The sequence below is a fragment of the Arabidopsis thaliana genome (genome assembly GCF_000001735.4).
Source record: "Arabidopsis thaliana chromosome 1 sequence".
NCBI classification, from domain to species: domain Eukaryota; kingdom Viridiplantae; phylum Streptophyta; class Magnoliopsida; order Brassicales; family Brassicaceae; genus Arabidopsis; species Arabidopsis thaliana.
Genome location: NC_003070.9, coordinates 24,484,732 through 24,507,181, shown reverse-complemented (window position 1 = coordinate 24,507,181; position 22,450 = coordinate 24,484,732). Strand labels below are relative to the sequence as shown.

The 22,450-nt window shown below is 34.7% G+C and overlaps 6 protein-coding genes, 1 non-coding gene and 1 pseudogene across 13 annotated transcripts; 4 read left to right on the top strand and 4 right to left on the bottom strand.

The window, feature by feature from the left end:
* The first annotated feature begins 117 nt into the window (after positions 1 to 117).
* On the top strand, positions 118 to 2,660 carry AT1G65875 (annotated as a pseudogene). Of its 2 annotated transcripts, one of them has the most exons (4): positions 118 to 348; positions 829 to 1,681; positions 1,764 to 2,191; positions 2,221 to 2,660. The 2 variants fall into 2 exon arrangements; another variant differs by having other exon boundaries at positions 1,764 to 2,660.
* Positions 2,661 to 2,791: 131 nt separating this feature from the next.
* On the bottom strand, positions 2,792 to 3,867 carry AT1G65870 (Disease resistance-responsive (dirigent-like protein) family protein). Its single transcript, NM_105259.2, has one exon. The coding sequence runs from the start codon at positions 3,556 to 3,558 to the stop codon at positions 2,989 to 2,991; it is 570 nt and encodes a 189-aa protein (NP_176762.1). The 5' UTR covers positions 3,559 to 3,867; the 3' UTR covers positions 2,792 to 2,988.
* Positions 3,868 to 4,405: 538 nt separating this feature from the next.
* FMO GS-OX1 (flavin-monooxygenase glucosinolate S-oxygenase 1) lies at positions 4,406 to 8,228 on the top strand. Its single transcript, NM_105258.3, has 7 exons — positions 4,406 to 5,047; positions 5,494 to 5,564; positions 6,670 to 6,825; positions 6,954 to 7,036; positions 7,149 to 7,284; positions 7,369 to 7,542; positions 7,757 to 8,228. The coding sequence occupies exons 1-7, from the start codon at positions 4,504 to 4,506 to the stop codon at positions 7,970 to 7,972; spliced, it is 1,380 nt and encodes a 459-aa protein (NP_176761.1). The 5' UTR covers positions 4,406 to 4,503; the 3' UTR covers positions 7,973 to 8,228.
* Positions 8,229 to 8,355: 127 nt separating this feature from the next.
* On the bottom strand, positions 8,356 to 12,504 carry AT1G65850 (Disease resistance protein (TIR-NBS-LRR class) family; the record flags this gene model as incomplete). 3 transcript variants are annotated; one of them, NM_001198396.2, is made up of 5 exons in its annotated part: positions 8,566 to 9,848; positions 10,067 to 10,369; positions 10,477 to 11,602; positions 11,769 to 12,279; positions 12,385 to 12,504. In NM_001198396.2, 5 exons carry the CDS (start codon positions 12,446 to 12,448, stop codon positions 8,697 to 8,699), a joined length of 3,156 nt encoding a protein of 1,051 aa, NP_001185325.1. The 3 variants fall into 3 exon arrangements, with proteins under 3 accessions (NP_001321538.1, NP_001185325.1, NP_176760.2); NM_105257.2 differs by having other exon boundaries at positions 8,697 to 9,848; positions 11,769 to 12,234; positions 12,385 to 12,448; NM_001334224.1 differs by having other exon boundaries at positions 8,356 to 9,848; positions 11,769 to 12,504.
* A 754-nt stretch (positions 12,505 to 13,258) lies between these two features.
* On the top strand, positions 13,259 to 14,171 carry AT1G65845 (uncharacterized protein). Its single transcript, NM_179515.2, has 2 exons — positions 13,259 to 13,499; positions 13,636 to 14,171. Exons 1-2 carry the CDS (start codon positions 13,400 to 13,402, stop codon positions 13,848 to 13,850), a joined length of 315 nt encoding a protein of 104 aa, NP_849846.1. The 5' UTR covers positions 13,259 to 13,399; the 3' UTR covers positions 13,851 to 14,171.
* On the bottom strand, positions 14,105 to 17,424 carry PAO4 (polyamine oxidase 4). Its single transcript, NM_105256.4, has 9 exons — positions 16,967 to 17,424; positions 16,636 to 16,751; positions 16,448 to 16,536; positions 16,165 to 16,278; positions 15,843 to 15,930; positions 15,670 to 15,755; positions 15,376 to 15,576; positions 14,864 to 15,296; positions 14,105 to 14,777 (listed from the first exon to the last, which is right to left on the bottom strand). Exons 1-9 carry the CDS (start codon positions 17,007 to 17,009, stop codon positions 14,454 to 14,456), a joined length of 1,494 nt encoding a protein of 497 aa, NP_176759.1. The 5' UTR covers positions 17,010 to 17,424; the 3' UTR covers positions 14,105 to 14,453.
* Positions 17,425 to 20,108: 2,684 nt separating this feature from the next.
* On the top strand, positions 20,109 to 20,190 carry AT1G65830. The gene has a single exon. It is a non-coding gene; the product is annotated as a tRNA-Ser (tRNA).
* Positions 20,191 to 20,227: 37 nt separating this feature from the next.
* Positions 20,228 to 22,136, bottom strand: AT1G65820 (microsomal glutathione s-transferase). 3 transcript variants are annotated; one of them, NM_001160980.1, is made up of 6 exons: positions 21,854 to 22,081; positions 21,398 to 21,473; positions 21,138 to 21,310; positions 20,767 to 20,879; positions 20,640 to 20,670; positions 20,290 to 20,575 (listed from the first exon to the last, which is right to left on the bottom strand). In NM_001160980.1, the coding sequence occupies exons 1-6, from the start codon at positions 21,967 to 21,969 to the stop codon at positions 20,500 to 20,502; spliced, it is 585 nt and encodes a 194-aa protein (NP_001154452.1). In that variant the 5' UTR covers positions 21,970 to 22,081; the 3' UTR covers positions 20,290 to 20,499. The 3 variants fall into 3 exon arrangements, with proteins under 3 accessions (NP_176758.1, NP_001154452.1, NP_001154451.1); NM_001160979.1 differs by lacking the exons at positions 20,640 to 20,670; positions 20,767 to 20,879 and adding an exon at positions 21,587 to 21,634; NM_105255.3 differs by lacking the exons at positions 20,640 to 20,670; positions 20,767 to 20,879 and having other exon boundaries at positions 20,228 to 20,575; positions 21,854 to 22,136.
* Positions 22,137 to 22,450: the final 314 nt, after the last annotated feature.

Genomic DNA, 22,450 nt, shown 5'->3' with positions numbered 1-22,450 from the left:
GCCAGCTTGCAATTCATTTATTATTCTTCGAAAATTACTTTTATATTGCATAATAGCAATTATATTTTGAGGCCTCTCACAATCTTCTATATATATATATATATATAATGATTATGCATGTCCCTATTCCCTCACATATACACATACAAGATGGATAATCTTGCGTTATTTGAAGCAAACAACGTTCCTCTAACGCCCATAACGTTCTTGAAGAGAGCTTCTGAGTGTTATCCCAATCGAACTTCGATAATCTACGGACAAACTCGTTTCACTTGGCCTCAGACCTATGACCGTTGCTGTCGTCTTGCTGCGTCTCTCCTCTCTCTAAACATCACCCGATACGACGTCGTAAGAAATTTCCATTACCTTCTCATACCTATATGGGACTAATATCATTATATGACTTTGCCAGTTACTCATCAGATCGATATATTTATAATGTCATAATAAGCATATGTACCACATGACTTCGCCTTTTTCTTGTCTAATCTTTATTGATGCATATCAAATATATATATTGCTTGTACCATCCATAGATTTCTTTTGAACAATAAACTTAACCGATATTTTCGAGTTTAACACTTTGGAATCGGTGTTTTTTCTCTTGTTTTCACTCTGAATTTTTCGTTTTTCTCCTTTATTTATTATTATTGTCTGCATATTCTGTAATTCTTTTTGTTTTTTTCCGCTACTTTTATTCTTTATCAAAACTTCGAAAATGGTATAAAAACTTCATATTTTACCAAAAAAAAAGATAAATAAATAAACTTAACCAAGCTGAATGAATCATTCATTTATATATAACGTATGTATTAAATCTGTGTTTAGGTTTCGATTTGGCTCCAAACATACCGGCCATGTATGAGATGCATTTTGCTGTTCCCATGACCGGAGCTGTACTTAATCCTATTAACACGCGTCTTGACGCTAAAACCATAGCCATCATCCTCCGCCACGCCCAGCCAAAGTGTTTATTCGTGGACTACACGTTTGCTCCTTTGATCCAAGAAGTCCTCCGTCTCTTACCATTTGACGCTTCAAAACTTCACCCGCTAATCATATCCATCATTGAGATTGATTCCACTACGAAGCGTTCCTCCATGGAGTTAGACTACGAGGGTCTCATCCGTAAAGGAGATCTTACGCTCTCTTCGTCAGCAAGTTTGTTCCGTGTCCACAATGAGCATGACCCGATCTCTTTGAATTACACTTCTGGCACCACGTCCGAACCAAAAGGTGTGGTGATTAGTCACCGAGGAGCCTACTTGACCGCTTTGAGCTAGATTCTTGGCTGGGAAATGGGCATGTGCCCGGTCTACCTCTGGACCCTTCCAATGTTTCATGGAAATGGGTGGGCGCACACATGGTCCGTCGCTGCACGTGGGGGCACCAATGTATGCATCAGAAATGTGACGGCTGTAGAAATATATAAGAACATAGGATTGCATGGCGTGACGCACATGTCTTGTGTTCCAACTGTATTTAGAATTCTCCTCGAAGGAAGTCGAACCAACCAGTCACACAAGTCCTTGCCTGTTCGGGTACTAACTGGTGGTTCATCCCCGCCGGCTGCACTTCTTGAGAAGGTTGAACGGTTGGGGTTTCAGGTGATGCACGTATATGGACTTACTGAGGCTTCCGGTGCAGCTCTCTATTGTGAGTGGCAGGACGAGTGGAACAGGTACTAAACACAATTATGAGTTTACACAATTTTTACTACAATCTTATTTATACTTAACGATTAATATATAAATCCTCAACAGGCTACCAAAGCATCAACAGATGAAGCTGAAAGCAAGGCAAGGGGTAAGGAACATAACCCTAGATGAAGTTGACGTGAAGAACACGAAAACTCGGGAGAGTGTCCCACGCGACGGGATAACGATGGGAGAAATTGTCCTCAAAGGAAATATAGTTATGAAAGGGTATTTAAAGAACCCTAAAGCAACATCTGAGGTGTTTAAACACGGATGGCTCAACACTGGAGACATAGGTGTGATTCATCCTGATGGGCACATAGAGATCAAAGATCGATCCAAAGACATTATCATCTCGGGAGGTGAGAACATAAGTAGTATTGAGGTCGAGAGAGTTCTTTACGAGCACCAGAAAGTGCTCGAGGCCGCGGTTGTGGCCATGCCTCACCCTTTGTGGGGTGAAACGCCGTGTGCCTTTGTTGTTTTAAACCAAGGTGAAACCAATCAAAGAGATCGTGAAAAGGAATCGGTGACGAAAGAAGGAGATTTGATTAAGTATTGCCGTGAGAATATGCCGCATTTTATGTGTCCGAGGAAAGTAGTGTTCTTGGAAGAACTGCCAAAGAATGGGAACGGAAAGATACTTAAGCCTAATCTGAGTCTGAGAGATATCGCTAAAGGTTTGGTTGTCGATGAGGACGATACCCGTTCCAAGAAAGTTCAAGGACGCGGTGGTAACAACGTTAGTTCCAGGCTTTAAGGTTACGTATATGATTATGCATCAATGCATTTATTTCTGTTTGTGGTTGAATTAATATTTTTCTTAGTCTGCGTGTATTGATCAATGATCATTAAATCTACTCTAAATAAAAGGACGTATGTAACTCTTCATAACTGGATATTATATTACATTCAGTACCATGAGCAAATAGTGAGAAGTAGATACAAACATGTAAACACAAATCATATAAAGTATCCCATTTTTGTTTTGTAAATCTACATTATTACTGAGTTCAATCAGTGAATAAGAAGATACATGCTCAAACACGTGGATTTAACAAACAAATGCGGTTTGACATGATAACTTTTTGGAATGGAAATGAACATTTACGTCTAAGTACGTAGGCAAATTCAGCTCATGGTATGTAGAAAAAAAAATCATCACATAAAGTATATGTTTTTTCCACAGTTTCAATAAATTACACAAAAAATCACAATATTAATTCAAAAAAAAAAAAAGACCAGTTTATTGATTTTTTTAATAACTAAAAGCAGTAATCAATGACAATAATTAATGCCAAATATAGACATTATATTCGACCACAGCATCTCCACTGGTAATATTGAACACCAAAGTCTTGGCCAATGCATATCCTCTTCCGAACCTGAAAGCTCCCGTACCTCCAATGATCGGCATTTCCCTCACCTTCGACAATACAGGATTCCGGCCATACATCGCCACGGTGCTGTCGGAAAATTTACCCTTCGTGAAAACCAAGTTAAAAGCCATAAGCAGACCAAGCTTGTTCTGGTCAGCCGATGCATACATTCCTTGGGCTCTCCCAACTTCCTCTGAGGTAATTTCAGGCCCGACCGTCAATTTGTCGTCAACGACTGCAACCAAACCGAAACCGGTGGCAGAAGAGTTTGTGGTTGGACCGTTAGCGACTTGGACGGAGGTTGGTTTGTCTCCGGAGACAATGTCGTGGAAGTAGAAGTGTAAGTGGGTTAGCTTATCCGGTTTATGTCCTGGATATGGTGCCTTCACTGTTGTTGAGAAAGATTTTGATTCTGTAATGGTGGCTGCGAGAATAAGAGCTAAGAACAGAGGAAGAAGTAGTAGAAGATAAAGACTAGCCATGGCGAAGAAATGGTCGTTGCGCTACAAACTCAAATTATTTTTCAGGCTATGTGTGAAAATGTGATTGCATTTCTGTGGAAGTGCTTGCATCATTTGTTTGTGGAACCCCACAAGGCTTCAAAGTCTTGGTTACAAACTTTGCCTTAGAACTGCCAATAAAGTCAAAGTCATATGCTTCATAGATTAGTTAAATAGCTTTTAGTGAAGGGACAATTACCTCTAACTTTCTTTGCTTCATCTCCTCCTTTTCTTAGATGATCTAGGACCACTACCCTTCTATCATCCATGTATATGTGGGTCCAATCTATATGTTTACAAATATACCATTCTGTTGATAATTCACAAAAGTATTATGTTTGAGAACAATATCTGTTATTTTTGGGGAATAAAATTTTTATTTTTATAATTGTTTGTTTTCAATTGTCACAATGTCTGCTTCCAATATATAGCTTTCTTATAATTATAACATTAAATCATAACCCTTCTCTTATGAATCGAAACAGACATATAATCTCTAACACTAATGTATATTGTTTCCATACTTAATCCAATTTGGAGGGGTTTTAATGATTAATTTAGTTATTTTATTTAGATAATATTATTTTTTTAATTCATTTAGTTAGATATGGAAAAACATTATTGTGTAATTTGGAGTGGATTAATAAAAATCCAAGAATTATTCAATAAACAATGATTTACATAACTAAATAATTAAATAATTTTTGATAGATTAAAAATAATATGTGTGGTTTCTGCTATAGCTACTTGGTACCGTGGTTAGGTAAGCTTTCAGGTAGAAGAAAACACATGTAATATATGCAGAAACACGTTTTAGCTAGGCCAATTTATAAATAAATATCAAACATACCAATGAATTTAAAACATATTGTTTCACATTCCTAAATAAATGAAAATCAAACATATCATAGAAATTTAATAAAATAAATGGCACCAACTCAAAACACAATCTGTTCGAAACACGTGGCAGTGATTGGAGCCGGAGCTGCCGGTCTCGTAACGGCTAGGGAACTTCGTCGTGAAGGTCACACTGTCGTTGTCTTTGACCGGGAAAAACAAGTGGGAGGTCTCTGGAACTACTCATCTAAAGCTGACTCTGACCCGCTTAGCCTCGACACAACCCGAACCATAGTCCACACGAGCATCTACGAGTCTCTCCGAACCAACCTCCCGAGAGAATGTATGGGTTTTACGGACTTTCCTTTCGTGCCACGCATTCATGACATCTCGAGAGACTCGAGACGGTATCCGAGTCACAGAGAAGTTCTTGCGTATCTTCAAGACTTTGCTAGAGAGTTTAAAATAGAGGAGATGGTCCGGTTCGAGACAGAGGTGGTTTGTGTTGAGCCGGTTAACGGGAAATGGAGTGTCCGGTCCAAGAATTCCGTTGGTTTCGCCGCCCATGAAATCTTTGATGCCGTCGTTGTTTGTAGTGGTCACTTTACAGAACCTAACGTTGCTCATATTCCTGGTAAAGATCCATTTCTCTATACTTATTTCAAATAACTTGGTTTCTTTGTTCTTAGTCTCTGGGTCTAAAATTTTTTAGGATCACCTCAGTTATAAAGGAAGAAGTATAATATATGTACTTTCGAAAAGAAAAGAAAAATTATTTTATAAACTTAACTTTATGGCTTTTCACTTCAAAATGGTTTAAATGAAATTGAGAAATAGTTGCACTAAACAAAACCTAGTAAGACTAATCTAGTAAATAGTAATCTTGATATCGCTTTTATCTACAAAAGAAAATGAAAAAAAAATCTTCGTATTCCTAGTTGGAAAACGCTCATAAAAGTTAGTTGACAAAAAAGAAGTTAGCTTCATTAAGCTATACAAAGATTTTGAGTTTATTGACAAACTATTAGTACCTACCCCAGTTTTATAATCATCTTCTTAACCTGAAATATGTATCTTTAGGGATAAAATCGTGGCCAGGAAAGCAGATCCATAGCCACAACTACAGAGTTCCTGGTCCATTCAATAACGAGGTAATGTTCCATTCAACTTGAGAAATGATATATCTCAACTACTATATAATTTCTTTTACAAAAAGAAAGAAAATCTTAATTGTCATTAAAAAAAAAAAATATATATATATATATATAATTTCTTAATTTTTTTTCTGACAATTGGGAAGATGTTCGATTAGAATTTCTGCTACTGAAAATGTTTATGATACATGAACCATTTATATCTTTTGCATTCCAAAAATACCATAACGTATTAAAAAAAATTCAAAAGTAGCACTAAACATATATGTACGAATACTTTTCAAAATTTTATAATAATACTCTTCAATTGATTTTTGGGATCCTTGTTAGATTTTTGATTTTTTAAAGAAAATTGTTATTTTCTTACTTGTATTCTTAAATCAAATTGTTATTTTGATATTTTCTTATACTTTTTAGTATTATTTTTTTTTCCTTAAAGAATACTACTAAAAAGTTGGTATTTTGACAATGTAATGCCACTGATCATGCATGCATGACTCTGATTAAGTTACGATATAAACATAAAGTTTAAAAAATAAATTTGTATCAAGAAAATTATAATAACTAGTAGTAGTATATATACATCAACTTATATGACGTGGAACAAGACATAAAAGTAAACAAGAATGGAAAATTATTCATCGAATTATCAAGGTTAATTGCTTCATTGTATAATTCGTTTTGCAAATTTTGTGGATTTTTAAGGGTTATATAAATAAATTTGGACGATCAATCTGATTAATCTGTTCGACCACCGGATCTATCTAAGTTTAATTGTTTTTTTTTCTTTTGATAAACTAGGTTAGAAAAATATTCTATATTAGTATGTGGGAAAAATTGCAATTCAGCGATACTAATTAGTAAACAAAAACTTTTCACATGTAGATATAAAGCTAGGTCTATTAATAGTAATACATCAACGTACTTGTTAGTTGGTTGACAATATTTTTTATAGTTTTACTTGTACCTATCATTATACTCACTTTGTAAACAAGTACGTAATCGTCCATCAAACAAGTTCTTGCAGAAATGTTCGGGCTAATTAATTGTATATCATAGATTTATTTCTGATCTGTCTATTTTTTTGTTGATATTTTGGCAGGTAGTGGTGGTGATCGGAAATTATGCGAGCGGTGCTGATATTAGTAGGGATATAGCTAAGGTCGCGAAAGAAGTTCACATTGCCTCTAGAGCGAGTGAATCTGATACGTACCAGAAGCTTCCAGTGCCCCAAAACAATCTATGGGTTCATTCCGAGGTAAAACTGACCACTTCACTTTACTTAAACTTATCTAACCATGCATGATTTTGATTTTCAAAATGAATATCATCTTAAAGCCAATTAAAGAATGAAAGTGTTTGAGTTTTTCGTTTTATATGTCGTAGATAGACTTCGCCCATCAGGATGGATCCATTCTTTTCAAAAATGGGAAGGTGGTATATGCTGATACCATTGTGCATTGCACTGGGTATATTCCTTATCTTCTGTATTTTCATGCTTGTTAACAACGAGATTTCAAATGTGAAAATGTGTTGATTATTTACCGTGTATTTATGTAAATGCTTGTTCTATGTTTGTAGGTACAAATATTACTTTCCATTTCTTGAAACCAATGGCTATATAAACATTAATGAAAACCGCGTCGAACCTCTATACAAGCATGTCTTTCTACCCGCGCTAGCCCCCAGTCTTTCTTTCATCGGTTTACCTGGAATGGTTAGTCTCAATCAAAATAGATATCACTCAGATTTTTTTCTAGTTCATGTCTTAGTTGGTTTTAACCTTTTGACTGTTGACTAGGCCATACAATTCGTTATGTTTGAAATTCAAAGCAAATGGGTGGCTGCAGTCTTGTCCGGACGAGTTATACTTCCCTCGCAAGACAAGATGATGGAAGATATTATTGAGTGGTATGCAACGCTTGATGTGTTAGGAATTCCCAAAAGACATACGCATAAATTGGGTAAAATTTCGGTAAGTCGTTATCTTCCAAATATGATTACGTGTGAAAATATATATAGGTTTCAATTTTTTCAGCATCGATTTCTGCCTGTGCCGCTTATAATTTTGAAAATATACTAAATATAAATGAAACACAAATATGTAATAAACGATGAAACGTATATTAATGTACGCTAGAAGAGCATCATGATATCCATGTTACTTATAGATATTTTCTCCCATATAGTGTGAGTACCTCAACTGGATCGCGGAAGAATGTCATTGTTCGCCAGTTGAAAATTGGAGAATTCAAGAAGTTGAGCGTGGATTCCAGAGAATGGTCTCCCACCCAGAAATTTACCGCGATGAATGGGATGATGATGATCTTATGGAAGAAGCGTACAAGGATTTTGCTAGGAAGAAGTTAATTAGTTCTCATCCTTCTTATTTCCTCGAATCATGATGATGATCTGCGACAAATATTGTCCAAAAATTAAAAATCGCTTGTTTCGTTCTTTCTTATAGTCTTAAGTAGCAGCTGGACTTGTTTTTTAATTTTGTTTGTGTGTTCCAGTAACTTAAAGTTGATACTCTTATTTATGTTCATTGACGGATAAATATCATATCTATATACGATCAGTGATATAATATTTATAAGGGAAAATGTCGAGAAAAACCAGATGTTCCAAATTTGGGACGAAGAAAAATATGAACTTTTAAAATGTCATTTAAATTCTAAAGTTTAGTTTGATTTTTTGATAAGATTTTCAAGTATTTTGACTTGCTAGTTAAGTTTTGGTTAACAAGACGATGGCATGGATAACTTTCTATATATAGGATAATATTATGCCTATTTATGCAGTCGAAAACATCCACTTCTCAACCACAATTTTTACAAAGCTTCACCATAGATAAAATTCTTTATAGTATGTAACAAATATGTGAATGTGATGGATGGTTATGGACAGATTGTACAAATGATGTGGCCTACAACTTAAATTGGACTAAATCTCTTGATTAAATTTTCACTCACATTTAAAAAAAGAAAAATCTTTACTAATTTTCCGCTATTCTTTACCTCTCCGGTGTCATCTCCATCTACTTGTCCACGAGACTTCAGATCCAGTTATATAGTTATGTCGCATTTATCTTCGGTCTCCATTGCAATCTCTCAAATATGGAGGTACTTAAAGTTGGATTATCCCACATTCTTTTATAACCATTTCGTTACTGTCGACTTGGAAGTCACAGAAAAGCTCGTTGGATGTCACATCTGCTTCAAAGTCAAAGATGTACAAATGCTCAGTTAAAGAGGGAGGTAGAAAGTGGTGTGTAGGTCTGCACTGAACATCAAGACCAAGATCTATGATGCAGTAAGATGCCTTCATCATTTTTCTACCAAACACCTCTTTCACCTCATTCTCCTTGCAATATTTATTAACCAGCAAGATGCAAGCCTTAAATCTCGAGGCTGTAGAAAGAGGCCTTCGATTCAAATTTACTCTCAAGGAACTTCCATTTTTAGTTCGATGAGTGAAGTACACTGGCACCTCTCTACCGGGTAAGACTGTACACTTTGTTGTAATCTGGATGATGAGTTCCTTTGCTTCTTTATTCAGTTTGAGGCAGTTAATAAACCCAAGAGACATCTTTGGATTATGAAATGAGCAATCAAGTCTCTCCAGTGACTCACAGTTTACTACCTTTAGGTATGATAAGGAATCCGGAAGCTGTGGGAGTGATACCAGCTTCTTACATCCGTTGAGTATAAGTGTCTGAAGCCTAGAGATTTTCTTGACCCACAAAGGAATTTCTTGCATTTCTATATCGTTAAAGTACATCGTCGTGATGATATCAAGAGCATGCATGAATCCTTTGAGGTTTTGATTGTATGACAATTCCAAATCGCGAAGACGAGGCCATGACTTAATTGACGAAGGGACTTCTTTTATTGTAGTTCTTAAGAGCTTGAGAACTTTAATGTTTGTAGAGATCTCAGGAAATCTTTTCAACACCAAGCAATCAGTGAGATCAAGTTCATCAAGAGATTCCAAGTTGATGTTAGCTGGAAGAACCTCTAGCTTTGAGCATCCATTCAAAGTCAATTTTTGTAACTTATGAAGGTTCCCAATAGAAGAGGGCAGCTCCACCAAACTCGTGCACATATTAAGATACAGTTTCTGGAGATTAGTGGCTTTTCCGATAGAGGATGGGAGCTCCACCAAACTTGAGCATTTAACGAGAAATAGTTCTTGAAGGTTCGTGGCTGTTGAGAGATCAGGTAGCTCCTTTAGGATTTTCGAATGATTCAAATACATCCAGTTAAGGTTTGCAAGCGGCTATAAAAACAAAACAAAAGGCAATATAAATGACCACATTTATTAGTGAAAAAATATGTAAAAAAAAACTTCTAACCCACCAAGATTAAATTCAAAACGTAATGCTTTTGTAAAACTCCTTTGAAGCGTAAAAGGTGCAAGGAAAATCAAATATCTATACAGATGAACTTCAACAAAAAAAGTTGAAAATTGAAGAGAACTCTATAACAATTTCTTACCCGGTTTCCTTCCCACAGCTTATGAAGTTTGCTGAACCGCATGTTTAGTTCAACAAGGTACTCCGTACAAAAATTGGAAGGCATACATGTCAACGGAAAATGATCCCATTCTAGTATTTTAAGTTTTTGAGATAGATAATTCAAACCTTGTGGTAAGTACAATTTATCACTCTCGTCACCATAGCGGTAGTAGAATCTTAAGAATTTAAGGTTAGGCATTCCTTCAAAAGCTCTCTCACTTATATTTAATTCGCTTGAGAGCTCGGATGAGTAGAAATGTATGCCTATAACACTTTTACTACCCTGAAAAAAAGACCATAAAAGGTAGAGAACTAACGATGGTTACTTATCAAACTAAATTTAATTTGTAGGAAGCACCAATGCAAAGATAGACTAATCATAGAACTAACCGTGTCATTAGTGAGTAGTTCACAAATATCTCTAGTATCAACCAAAAATTGACGTTTCCCAGGTTCACGAATGGGTTGATGCCCGAGCCCATGACGAACAATTTCTTTACCCAATTGTTCTAGCAAATTATGCATCTTTATTCTTCCCCCTTCAATAGATATGAGAGATTTTTCAGTTAAAACGTGAAGTCCTTGCTTCACATTCAGGGACTTCTCTGCAAGATGCTCTTCCACTTTTTCAATCCTTTTATTGTTGAAAAGGCATGCTATATAAAGAAATAAGTCTTTATCTTCTTCACACAAGGCATTGTAACTAAACTTTAAGATGCTTTGAATATTGGCATCAAGGCGAGTCCTTAACCTCGGTAGGGCATTTATCCACTCATGTTTAGACATTCCCCGAAAATGAGAGCCCATAACTCTTAAACCCAATGGTAGTCCACCTAAAAGTTTTGCAACTTCCCATGCAAGCTCTTCGAAACCATCTTTAGGAAATTTTTGTCCAAAAGCATACATACAAAATATTTGGCAAGCTTCATATGCTGATGGAAAATTTACGTTGTAAATATGGTTGATGCCATCATGTGCCTTCAAAAGTTTCCGGTCTTGTGTTGTGATGATAATCCGACTTCCATGACCAAACCATCGACTTTCTTTTGCAATAGCATCTAGTTGTATTGACTGGTCGATATTATCAAGAACAATAAACACTTTCTTGTCTTTCAATCTATCTTCTACAACTCCTAGGTGAGGAATCTCGATATCTTTGTGGTTGATAATCTGGGACATGAACTGTTTCTGTAAGTGTAACTTTGCACTGTATTCATCAGAACACACCGGTCTTGTATACATTAACTCCTTAACATTCTCCATAAAGACACTCAATTCAAAACTGTCGCTAAATTGGCTAAATAAGATTCTAGCAATGGTAGTTTTCCCGATCCCAGAAGGACCCCAAATTCCAATCATCCTCACTTCATCGGAGTGTAGGCATAACATCGGTTCCATTACTTTCATATGAGCTCTCATCCCAATTAAACCGTCAAAATCACGTGATGGCGTAGAATAATTCAGCATATTCGAAATATCAGTGGCAATGTTTTCAATCATGGTCGCTTCATTATCCCTAATAAAGTTGGAAGATCAATAAATACATAATATAGTCATGAAAATTTCAAGTACGTATTTAAAATATATAAATTTCTATATGGGAGATCATAAATATTTGTAGATACACATATATAATTTGTTGTGTTAAAAAGGATTAAGCCCGTATGTTCAGAAGGACGAACCAGTTGCGAGAATCGTAACCAGTGGTTGTTCCCATTTTTGCCAGAGCTTGTCTCCATTTCCTTATAACCTCATTAGTTTTACCAACACAATTATTTTTGAAGACATTCCCAAAATTTCCTGTGAGCTTCTTAACATCGGATGGATCCACTCTATAGAAAATGGGGATCACTATTTGACTAAATTCTTCTTTGCATTTCATGATCTCCACCAACTCGTCAAGACACCAAGATGAAGAAGCATAGTTCCTAGAGAGCAAGACAATCGCGATCTTAGATTCTCTAATCGCATGTATGATTTCAAGACCAATGGATTCTCCTCTCTTGATCTCATTATCAATGAATGGTGTAATTCCCTTTCTTTGAAACTCCTTGTGAATATGACTGAGAAAACCTCTACGTACATCTTCCCCACGGAAGCTTGGAAAGACTTGATGTGTCCACTTGTGGGACGAAGATGATGAAGGAACTGATGAAGAAGATATAGTAGAAGAATCAAGTATTTTGTTGTAATCTGAATTTTCTAAAAAGAGTAAAGAAGCCTATTGCAGCTGCAAAAGTGCCAAGAAAAAATGAAGAATTCATTAGTAATGATAGAGAGGATCAAGATTAAGCTTACAAGGTGTTGCGCATATTGGACAGGAGCGTTGACTCTGTTGGCGAGAAGCTATCATGGATGTCATGGAAATATTCAAAGAATATGACACAACCAAGATGAGACTTTGTTAAAGACTGACTCGGTCAACTCTCTATTTCTATATATATATATATAAATATCTTTAAAATTTATATTTTTAAGCCACGAAAGGCAATATTATATTTGAAAATTTGTTTTATCGATTTATCAATATTTCATATATTTAGTAATTAAATTGTATACTAGTATAAATATTTAATATCAACTATTTATGAACAACTATATATTAAAATCTGTCGCATGCTAATGTAAAATAAAAAGGTTATATTTTTCTATTTAACGTCAGTTCACGTATCGTCACAGAAAAAGAAATGTGATATAATGAATCTCTTGTACAGATATATGTTCACTGGTGTGAATTTTTTGTACTCACGCATTTTTATTCTCCGAGATCTTGCATTATTATATATGTACATGTGAAAATAATTTAAAGTTATTAGAAAAGAAAATATGTTACGTTTTGATTTGGTTTCCGATTATACATTTTTTTTTTTTGAATTGTCTAATTTTGAAGATGAATGTTTATATAGAAAAAAATGAAATCTAACGATTTGACTAAAAAGTGGTATTAAAATTGAATTTTCAAAAAATTAGTAGATGAGAGAAATTAGAAAAAGACTTTGGAGCCAACCAATCTCCATAGTAATCATAACATGCTATTTTATAGAAGTAATTTGATAAATTTATTTAGAATATATGAACTAGGCCAATTATTTAATTAATTTGGTCTGGATGATTGAGCCAGCCTTGCATAATTACCCATCTTTGTTTTCTATCCACAAAGTAGACGCGTTTTCAAAAACGCAAAGTCGTCGAACCAAAAGTTGACTTTAAGTTAATTTGTTTTCTCCAATAATTTCTTTTTTTTTTCCGATAAAGATTAGCTCCACTATAAGTGTTTCATTAAGCTGGTCAGTAAACATGTGAGAGAGGAGCAATGATAATGAAAAAAACAACTCAAGCGTATCTTCTTCTAAGTTTAGTTCATATACTTCTATGTCTATCCTTTCAGATTCGTGCTATACGCCCTCTTCTAGGTCAGTACCTTCTTACTCCCAATTTTTCTGTCATATGATAACTAAGACTATGAATGGTTTTTAGAGTATTACCTCTATTCACAATTTTCAACTAAATCTTGAACTAATCTTTTTTTTATGTATTTTGAGTTGGCAGCTGAGCCGCCAAGTCAAATCCTAAATCCACCACCACCCTCGCCCGTATGGCCCTCTCCACCATGTGGAACTAATATCGGGAGTCAAGTTACGGCAGTAGGAGAGAATTCTTGCAGACAAATTCCGAGGCCTCCTAAAACCAAAAAGAAGAAAATTCCAAAGCCTCTTAAAACCAAAAAGAAGAAAATCTCAAAGCCTCATGCAGCAGTTCCGTGATCTCCAAACAAGAGTGTGTGGGAAAGGCTTTCACAGATAAAACTACCACTTAGAATCCTTTTTTGGAATACACTTATCCTTTGAAAACTCATCAAGTATTTTATTGGATTGTACAATAAATCCTCGTTCTTCAATAAATATGTTATCTCTTTAGTATCATTTTGATGTTTGATTCAATGCTCAAAACTGATGAAACTGGACCATCTCATCTTTGACATTGATATCTAATTTTATCTTACATTTCATTTAGAGATGATGACGTATTTCATTTTCTGAAGTAAAATTATATTTACAAAATCCATGTAACAACAGCTAACATGTGATGTGCATAACTTATTTATTTATAAAACATGTTGACAAAAGAAAGATTAATCGATCAAAAAAGAAAAGCAACAATAATTGTAAAGAGATTTACTAGACTGGTAAACATGTTTAGATCATTGAATTATAAACAGTTTATATAACCCATCGAGAGATCTATCATAGAACAAGAAAAAGAAAAAAAAACATGACTTCACATTCACAATTGATGAATGTTTTTTTATTTGTTCAGATGGAGAAAAATAAATTGGAACCCTGCTTCTGTCTGTTAAGCAGATATAATCACATCCTGGAGATTTGGAGAGGCACAGTTGCAGTTTCGAGAATGTCACTGTTCCCCATAAGAGAAACAAGCTTGAGTTTCTCCCAAGCCCCGAGTCGTTCAAAGATATACCTTTGACAATTCTGCGAGGCCGAGACTCCTGCTAAGAAAGCTCCGTGAGCGGATCCTTGATGCTCGACGTTCACGGCTTCTCCTCCGAAGAAAATATTATCAACCGGCTCTCCTAGCCTCGGGTACAGATCTTCCGGCATTCCTACTACGTCATACGCATAACACCCCAATGTATTTGGATCCGTTCCCCACCGTGTCACTAGATATTGAGCCTGTTTTTGTTTCAAGATATGAGCTAAACTGCAATAAAGATAGGACAAGGAAGCTACAGAGAGAGTAAAAGATGATGATTACTTACCGGGTCAGGTGCGTCTGGAAACATTTTCTTAAGTTGCAGCATCACGAAATTTGCTGTAGCTTCATCAGATAGCTTTTCGAGGTCTTGTGCTAGATTCCCTGCAGCCATATAAACAAGCACCGGATGGCCTGTTGCCTTGTGAAGATTCAGAAAATAGCCACATGCGTAAGAAGTCGGTGCCACCATCCCGAGGAACTCCACATTAGGCCAAAACGCTCTGTCAAATCTCAAGGCAATCTTATTCTCATTGCCTACACCGAGACCCGATATCGCAGAGGTTTTCCATTGTGGGAGCTCTGGCTCAAATTGAATTAGATTTGCCTTGAGAACACCGATTGGAACCGTAATAATAACAGCATCAGCAACAAAATTGGTTCCGCCTTCAACTGCGACTATCACCTTGTTATTAGATGTTCTTACAACTTTAGTAACCCTGCGTGAATCAATCCAATCATCTAGTAAGATAGCTGAATGTTACGTATGAGTAATTATCAAAGGTTGATTTATATTACCTATGGTTCAAGCGAATATCAAGATCTTTTGCAATTGTTCTGATCACTGGCTCATAACCCTGCACCATTAGACCATGACCACCTGAAAGACATTCATCCTGATCCCAACATTTTAGTGAAATTAAATTCGCATCTACAGCAAACCACGCCTCCATCCTACATAAGTACCACTGTAAAACTTCGTACGCCATCCCTTCTTGCCTAGATAAGACAAAAAAAAACAGCAGAAGTTACAGATATATAAATTTTAGAAGTAAAAGTTTTAAGTTAAAACAATGTGACTGCATTTGGTACCTTAGTTCTGGATTTCTATCCAAGACGATAGATATTCCTTGAAGAACAGACATGTCATTGGCAGTTTCATCCCTTATTTTCTCCGTCTGAAACCAACAAGTAAAGTTGTGTCAACATCTCTTGTAACAAAAGATAGTAATTAGAAAAAAAATTCTAGCAAATGCAATGTTTACCTCTTCGAGAATTCTCTTGAATGCATCTCCAACTTTAGTAACCAACTGCGGCGGAATTTTATTCCCATGCATGTCAAAAAGTCCATAACTGAAAAAACAGAGCCAAATTCTCTTTATAAGTATATCAAATTAATGTTGACAGGCTTTAAAATCAATCAGTCTACGACTCTTCCCTGCTTAATCAAATAACCTTCGGTATTGACACAATTATCTAACTTATCTTCTACTTACTTCTTCCACACTATTGCAGTCAATCTTATAGCACAGAGAACCATAACAAACTGATCAAAATTATAGAACAGTAAAGGCAAGAGAGGGTTACCTCTCCAGATCATGATCATACAAGATGGAGTCATCCCCGCTAGTTCGGTATAAAGTCAGTCCTAAACGGCGTATAATGGGAGCTAAGGGATTCTCATCAGAGACTCCATGTAACCTACACCACATTTCAATAAGTTAAGAAATTTGCATCTCATCTTCATTCTTCTTAGGAATCTCCAATAAACAAAGACTACCGCTGTTGCCTACTTCTCTAATCATCCAAACTATAATAACATTTGAAAGAAGTATAAACGAAACCAACAAACAAAGGTGATAAAACTCACCATGAAGCTCCCATATCAACAGGACAACCAAAGGAATAATCCGTATGGATACGACCACCAATCCTATCGCGTGATTCAAGAACAGTCACCTACACAAACAAACAGCATCCAACAATATAAATCATGATCATATAGAGAAACACACCTCAAAGTTATATGTCACAAAAATAAGTTAAACGTATCATTACCTTGAAAGATGCTTCAGAGAGATTCCTAGCAGCAGCAAGACCTGATATACCACTACCAATCACAATAACAGAAGGCTGCACATTGTTCTGCTTCTGCATAAGCTCAGAGATTGTGCCTGATTCAAAGATTCAAAACATATTGGAATCCATAATTCTTCCGCTATACAAATATCAAGATCTCATAAAAAATTAGAATCAGATTCCTCTACCATGCAACATTGTTCAATTCACCAAGATCTGATTTCAAACGATAAGTAATTCTTAAATCTATCACACGATTTTGAAATAGGAATGCATAATCTTACAAAATTCAGGAAGAAAACAACAATACCTTCAGGAAGATTATCTGGAAACGAATTCTTCTTCTTATCCATTGAAGATTTTGTTGGAAAGAAACAGAGAAAAATCCGAAATAATTGAGCAAACGATGGAGAAGTTTCTAATCAATTAGGAAGATCGGAGAGATTTGAGAGAAAATTTGCAGAGATCGGAGATAAGTTCAACGACGAAGCTTATCGGAAAAACGATTAATCAAATTATTCAATGGCGAGGATTCAAAAACGAATAAAACTTTGAGATTAGAAATTGAAAGACGATTAGAAATAACGGCTTCGTTCGCGGCGGAGATCTTACAATTCCGTGATCGGAGCATTTTTTTTTTTGTTCCGTTACGTTTTTTTTTTTGGGTGGTCACAAAAGTTTAGAAGAAGACGAGAAACATGAGAGAAAAAAAAGCTGAAACGAAGAAGATGAAGGGTTTGGTGACCAAAAAACACGAAGCAAATAGGCTTTTTATAGTGGGAGCCGATATCCAAATGACAGTTTTACCCCTCTGTGTTAAAGATTTTTTTCGTCAGGAATTGAAATGACGTAAAACCCCTTTGTCTCTATTTTTTTGTTTTGTTTTTATTATGTGGTCAACAAAATGTTCTTTCCATTTTAGATACTTTAGTTAGTTACCTTTATTTATAATTGTGTGATTAATATAGTAAACAGCTAATGACGTTAATTATTTGATGTTGATATGTTTATGGTTTGTCTATCATATATTCATATATGTAACAGTTGAAAGATTTTCCAGATCTTGATAGGTCATGATCCTTATTTATTGTTTTTTTTTTTTGGTTAAAAAAATAAATCATAAATTAATTCTTCATTGCTGATATAAAAATTGACATTGGTTTATTAGTTACGAATATAGATAAACTAATTTAAGTTTAACTATATTAAATTTTATAAAAATATGTAAACATAAAATCAATGGAATTTTAATTTATTATATATAAACATTAAATAATATGATATTATATTATATTGCATATATATATATAGGATTAGTTACAATAAATATTTGTTGAGGTAATGGTCTATTTTAAGGAAAATATATTATACCAAATTAACATCAAAAACAATAAGCATAAAATCTGTAAATTTTAATTTTGGGAGATTGACATAAATAGCTCCAAAAAAAAAAATCTTCCAAAAATAGCTCCTCATTTAAAAAAATTCACAAATAGCATTCAAAACTTAATTTATTATTAAATATTAAATATAAATAAATAAAACTTTGCGAGAATAAGAGAGATGAACTAATATATAAGAGTTGTTATATTAGTGTAATACATATAATTCCTACGTCATTTATATAGTTTAGGTGGAATCTCATTGTTTTGAGAAAGTTAAGTTGAATTGGTCAACCACTTGCGTGGAAGCTATTGGCAAAAACTTAACCTTTTCTTTTAATAATTGTAGTTAGAGTATTTAAGATCTTATTATACTCAATTATTGATGAAGGAAATCGTATTCAGTTTTGTATTAGTTTGAAAGAAGCATGTGGACATATGGGGTTCGTAATGCACTCGGTGACAGCGATTAAGTAATACCACGGGTTTGTTGTTTTCAAAGAATGAAGTTGTCAGGTCTTAATTAGGGTCCTTAATCTGTTAAACTTTGGCCGCCACTCAAATGCGATTTAAAGAAATATGCTAAAACAAATCTGACCAATTAAAAAAAAAACACAGTTAAAGGTTTTACAACAACCATTAGGCGTTAACTTGATGTATATATAGGATTTGTAATCTATTAAACATAATTTTATGTTATATTTTGTCGATCGCTTAAATCGATTAATCAGTTGTTTAAGAGATTAATTAGGTAACTATAATATTGGGGGAAATAGTATACTATGCTTATTTTGTCTAAGATGAAATTACTACCCATTATCGATCAATCAGTCATTTAGATATCATTTCTTGGGTAGTTAATTTATTAAACATAGCAATTCATGATTCGATCAAAAATGGTCTAACCAATTTCGAACTAAATTCTTGGTAGAAATTGGTCGGACTTTTTTGCAATGTCAATTATAAAATAAAATCTGATTTGAGAAAAAAAAAAAAAGCAAAAAAAAAATTGTTTTGCATGGCATGTTGAAAATTGTATTTTTGTAAGAAAAATCACCCGAAATATATAAGAATCATAATCTACTTCAATCATTCCCAATTGATTATGAATACTCTATAATTCTTTTTCTTCATAATATTGAAAAATATATCATTCATTAGGTGATGGTAGGGATCAAGTTGTCTTATAAGAGAATTTGTCTTATAGTGTTGTGTGATGAAAAGAGACAACATAGTGGACCTACGTGGGGCAAGTCACAAGTGGCATGGGTCTCTTTGTTTGCAATTTAAAATTAGTCTTCAATTTCTACCAATTGAGCCTTTAATGCGAATATGCGATCAAATCCTTTTATGCTTCTCCGCAAAAAGAAACCCGTCAAAAAGGTAAACAACAGATAGGGAAATGACCCAAAGGCAATGAAAATCTATGGATAGTGATATTTGATTTTGTAGGGTTCACAAAATAGCTTTTTTTTTTTTTACTGTAACATGTTATATTTTATGTTGATATCTAATTTACTAAGAAAATTTTTTTTTAGAATATCAGATTTATGGTTTTATACACATTTATTTGATAAATGAAATGTTCACATAAAAAATATTATATAATGATAAAAAAAACACTCAATCTATATAAAAGTTATGTAATGTAAATGTTCATATTAATTTTTACTAACCAACTAATCAATTTCTCATAATAAGTATAGTTACCGAGTAATTCACTCTTTTAGTAAATTTAGAGCATAATATGTCGATTGGCCAAATGGATGTTCACGTTGTTGCACTGTGTTAACTTATACCTAATTAGAGGTTTATAGCTTATCTTTTGTCTTTTTAGTGTTCTCCATTTCGAACTTTACATTATAGTTCCGGCATATATCATTCCACGTGGTTATGTAGGTGTCTCATTTTGTCGGTTTCTCGTCACGTTTTGCGTCAACGGAACTCTACAAACAATGAAACGACTTTATCATAATTCAGCAAATAGTTAGTTACTATCCACGTAGTATCGTAACGTGTTGTCTTTATTTATAATTATATTATCTTAATATTTAAGTTACATCTCAAACAGTGGACGTGCCGGAGTGGTTATCGGGCATGACTAGAAATCATGTGGGCTTTGCCCGCGCAGGTTCGAATCCTGCCGTTCACGTTTTTAGTTTATTTTTTTCATTTTTTGAGTAACAAGCCAAGATAACGTGTCGTAAGTGTTTTGATCACTTCAGTACAGAGATATAGATAGATGGAATTATAAAATAACCAGAAAGTGTCTTCATAATTCAAATCTTTATTAACGTCTACGGATGTGAAATTTCAACTGTTCTATGAAGCCATGATTTATTACAAACTTTTAAAAGTGACAAACTCTAAAGTATTACACAAGTTTTGTGGACAGCTTACAAGCATTGGTTCTATATTCTTCGAGCAAACCAGAGAATCATTAACCCCAGAAACGAGTAGCTCAAGCAAGGATCAGAGTGACACCAAACGAGATGGTACATATCATCAGACCTAGCAACCCCAAGAAACCGTATTTCCTGCAACATTATAGATTAGAAAGATAAGTAATCAGACTTTGGTGGCTTGTTACTTATCAGAAACACGAAGAAATCGTTGAGCTTAGCTTCACGCTCTGACACCATAACAGAAGAAGTCAGTTTAGGAAAATGTTCACTTACAACCGTATGTACAAGTCTTAACTCTTAACTATTACTCTGACTAACTTAACTGCAACATTGTAGATTACAACGATTATCTACGTAAACTCGATTTAGAGACGAAGACGTGGAACAAAGTCGTAGTAAATACAGAACCGAGTAAAGAAACGAAGAATGGGAAAAGCTGTATGCAGAAACAAAGAAATTTCCCAAGAATCAAAGACAAAGAAAGCGAGAAACATTTGATACGCAAAACGGAAAATGGTTGAGCTTAGAGCCTTAGATCAATGCTTTGATACAATAACCGAAGAAATCAGTTAATGAAACTATACTTGCAAGTTACAACCTTATATACAAGTCTAAACTCTATATCCTATTGACTAACATAACTAAATCAATCAATAAAGATAATGAACACTGATAAGAGGATAAAAGAACAAACCCGATCGTAAGACGCTTCATGGGATCTCCAGTAGCATAACCTTTAAAGTAGAAGAATCGGCTAACGTTGTAAAGCAAACCAAGGCCAGTACAGATACAAGGGTGCTTCATCCCACCGAGGATCATCAGTATGAAATACATTGGCATCATCTCTAAAGAGTTTTGATGTCCTCTCTACAACCACAAATTTTATCACATCTCAATAACAAGTAGTACAAGAAAACAGAATCACACAAGTATTGTTTTAACTATATTTCAAACCTGAACACAGTTGAAGAGCTTAGCATCTTTGTTTTCTGATTCTATTGCATATAGAGTTGGATACGGGACGTTGTACCTGCATCAAGATCATAGACTCATGTGAGATCATTCAAAATTGAAGATGAACAAACAACAGATCTAACCGATAAGACAATCTCGCTCATACTAATCAATTAGTAGAAGATGAACAAACAAACAACAGATTGAAATCGTAAGTTCAATAAACTTGAAATCGAACTGATGATAACATCAAAACAATGAATCAGACTACAGAATCCAAAAACTTAGGACGAAAATTGCAAAATTCTAGTTTTAGGTCACATCAATCTACAGATTTCAGTTAAAATTCGATTCCAATCAAGAACAAAGGGAACGATCTAGCATCGTCCTCGATTCGATTTTAGTGGCGAAATCACGGCAATTCAAGCGTTAACGATCTAGGAGTTTCGTGGAAACCTTTTGCGAGCTCTGCCGACTTGAGCACCCATCCAGAGGTTGAGGAAACAGTAGAAGACGAGGACGAGAACGACATATCCGTACTCTTTTGGTAGAAATTCTGTAATCGCCGCCATGGATATTTTTGAGATTGAGAGCGCTTCTGAATTTTCCTAGTTACTGACTTAACTCGCAAGAGATCAGAGATAGTAGTCTATACGAAAAAGATGGTCAACAATGTACTAAAATGATTTCTCATTTTTTCACGTGTATAAGTTTTAACCAAGTGATTAATAAATTGAATTTATATCATTTGAAAATTACTAATAAATTGAATAACATTCTCTGAAATATCAAAGAGCTTAAACTCATATTGGGCCTACGACTAAATGATTTAGGCCCATACGACTTATCATTTCCACATTGGGCCCAATCCATTCTTTCCCGATAAATTCCGATGCAACTCCGATGATCGATCCGATGCGTCTTTGACTAGTAGATATTGAGAAGCTCACATCATCAACGCTGGAGTTTCATACCTGGTACTACTTTCGTTTGAAGATTATTGGATCTTTTACTTGAGTGAGTATTATTAGATAAGAGTTATTACAATCTCAT

Excerpts from the sequence above, each read along its gene's own strand:
- AT1G65870 (NM_105259.2), bottom strand. The coding sequence starts at position 3,558 with ATGGCTAGTCTTTATCTTCTACTACTTCTTCCTCTGTTCTTAGCTCTT.
- AT1G65845 (NM_179515.2), top strand. The coding sequence starts at position 13,400 with ATGATAATGAAAAAAACAACTCAAGCGTATCTTCTTCTAAGTTTAGTT. Across the intron at positions 13,500-13,635 it reads TGCTATACGCCCTCTTCTAG|CTGAGCCGCCAAGTCAAATC; the intron begins GTCAGTACCTTC and ends TTGAGTTGGCAG.
- PAO4 (NM_105256.4), bottom strand. The coding sequence starts at position 17,009 with ATGGATAAGAAGAAGAATTCGTTTCCAGATAATCTTCCTGAAG. Across the intron at positions 16,752-16,966 it reads TCCAGATAATCTTCCTGAAG|GCACAATCTCTGAGCTTATG; the intron begins GTATTGTTGTTT and ends TCTTTGAATCAG. Across the intron at positions 15,756-15,842 it reads TCAAGAGAATTCTCGAAGAG|ACGGAGAAAATAAGGGATGA; the intron begins GTAAACATTGCA and ends TGTTGGTTTCAG.
- AT1G65820 (NM_001160980.1), bottom strand. The coding sequence starts at position 21,969 with ATGGCGGCGATTACAGAATTTCTACCAAAAGAGTACGGATATGTCGTT. Across the intron at positions 21,474-21,853 it reads GTCGGCAGAGCTCGCAAAAG|GTACAACGTCCCGTATCCAA; the intron begins GTTTCCACGAAA and ends ATCTTGATGCAG. Across the intron at positions 20,880-21,137 it reads ATGAAGCGTCTTACGATCGG|CTTTTCCCATTCTTCGTTTC; the intron begins GTTTGTTCTTTT and ends TTCTGCATACAG.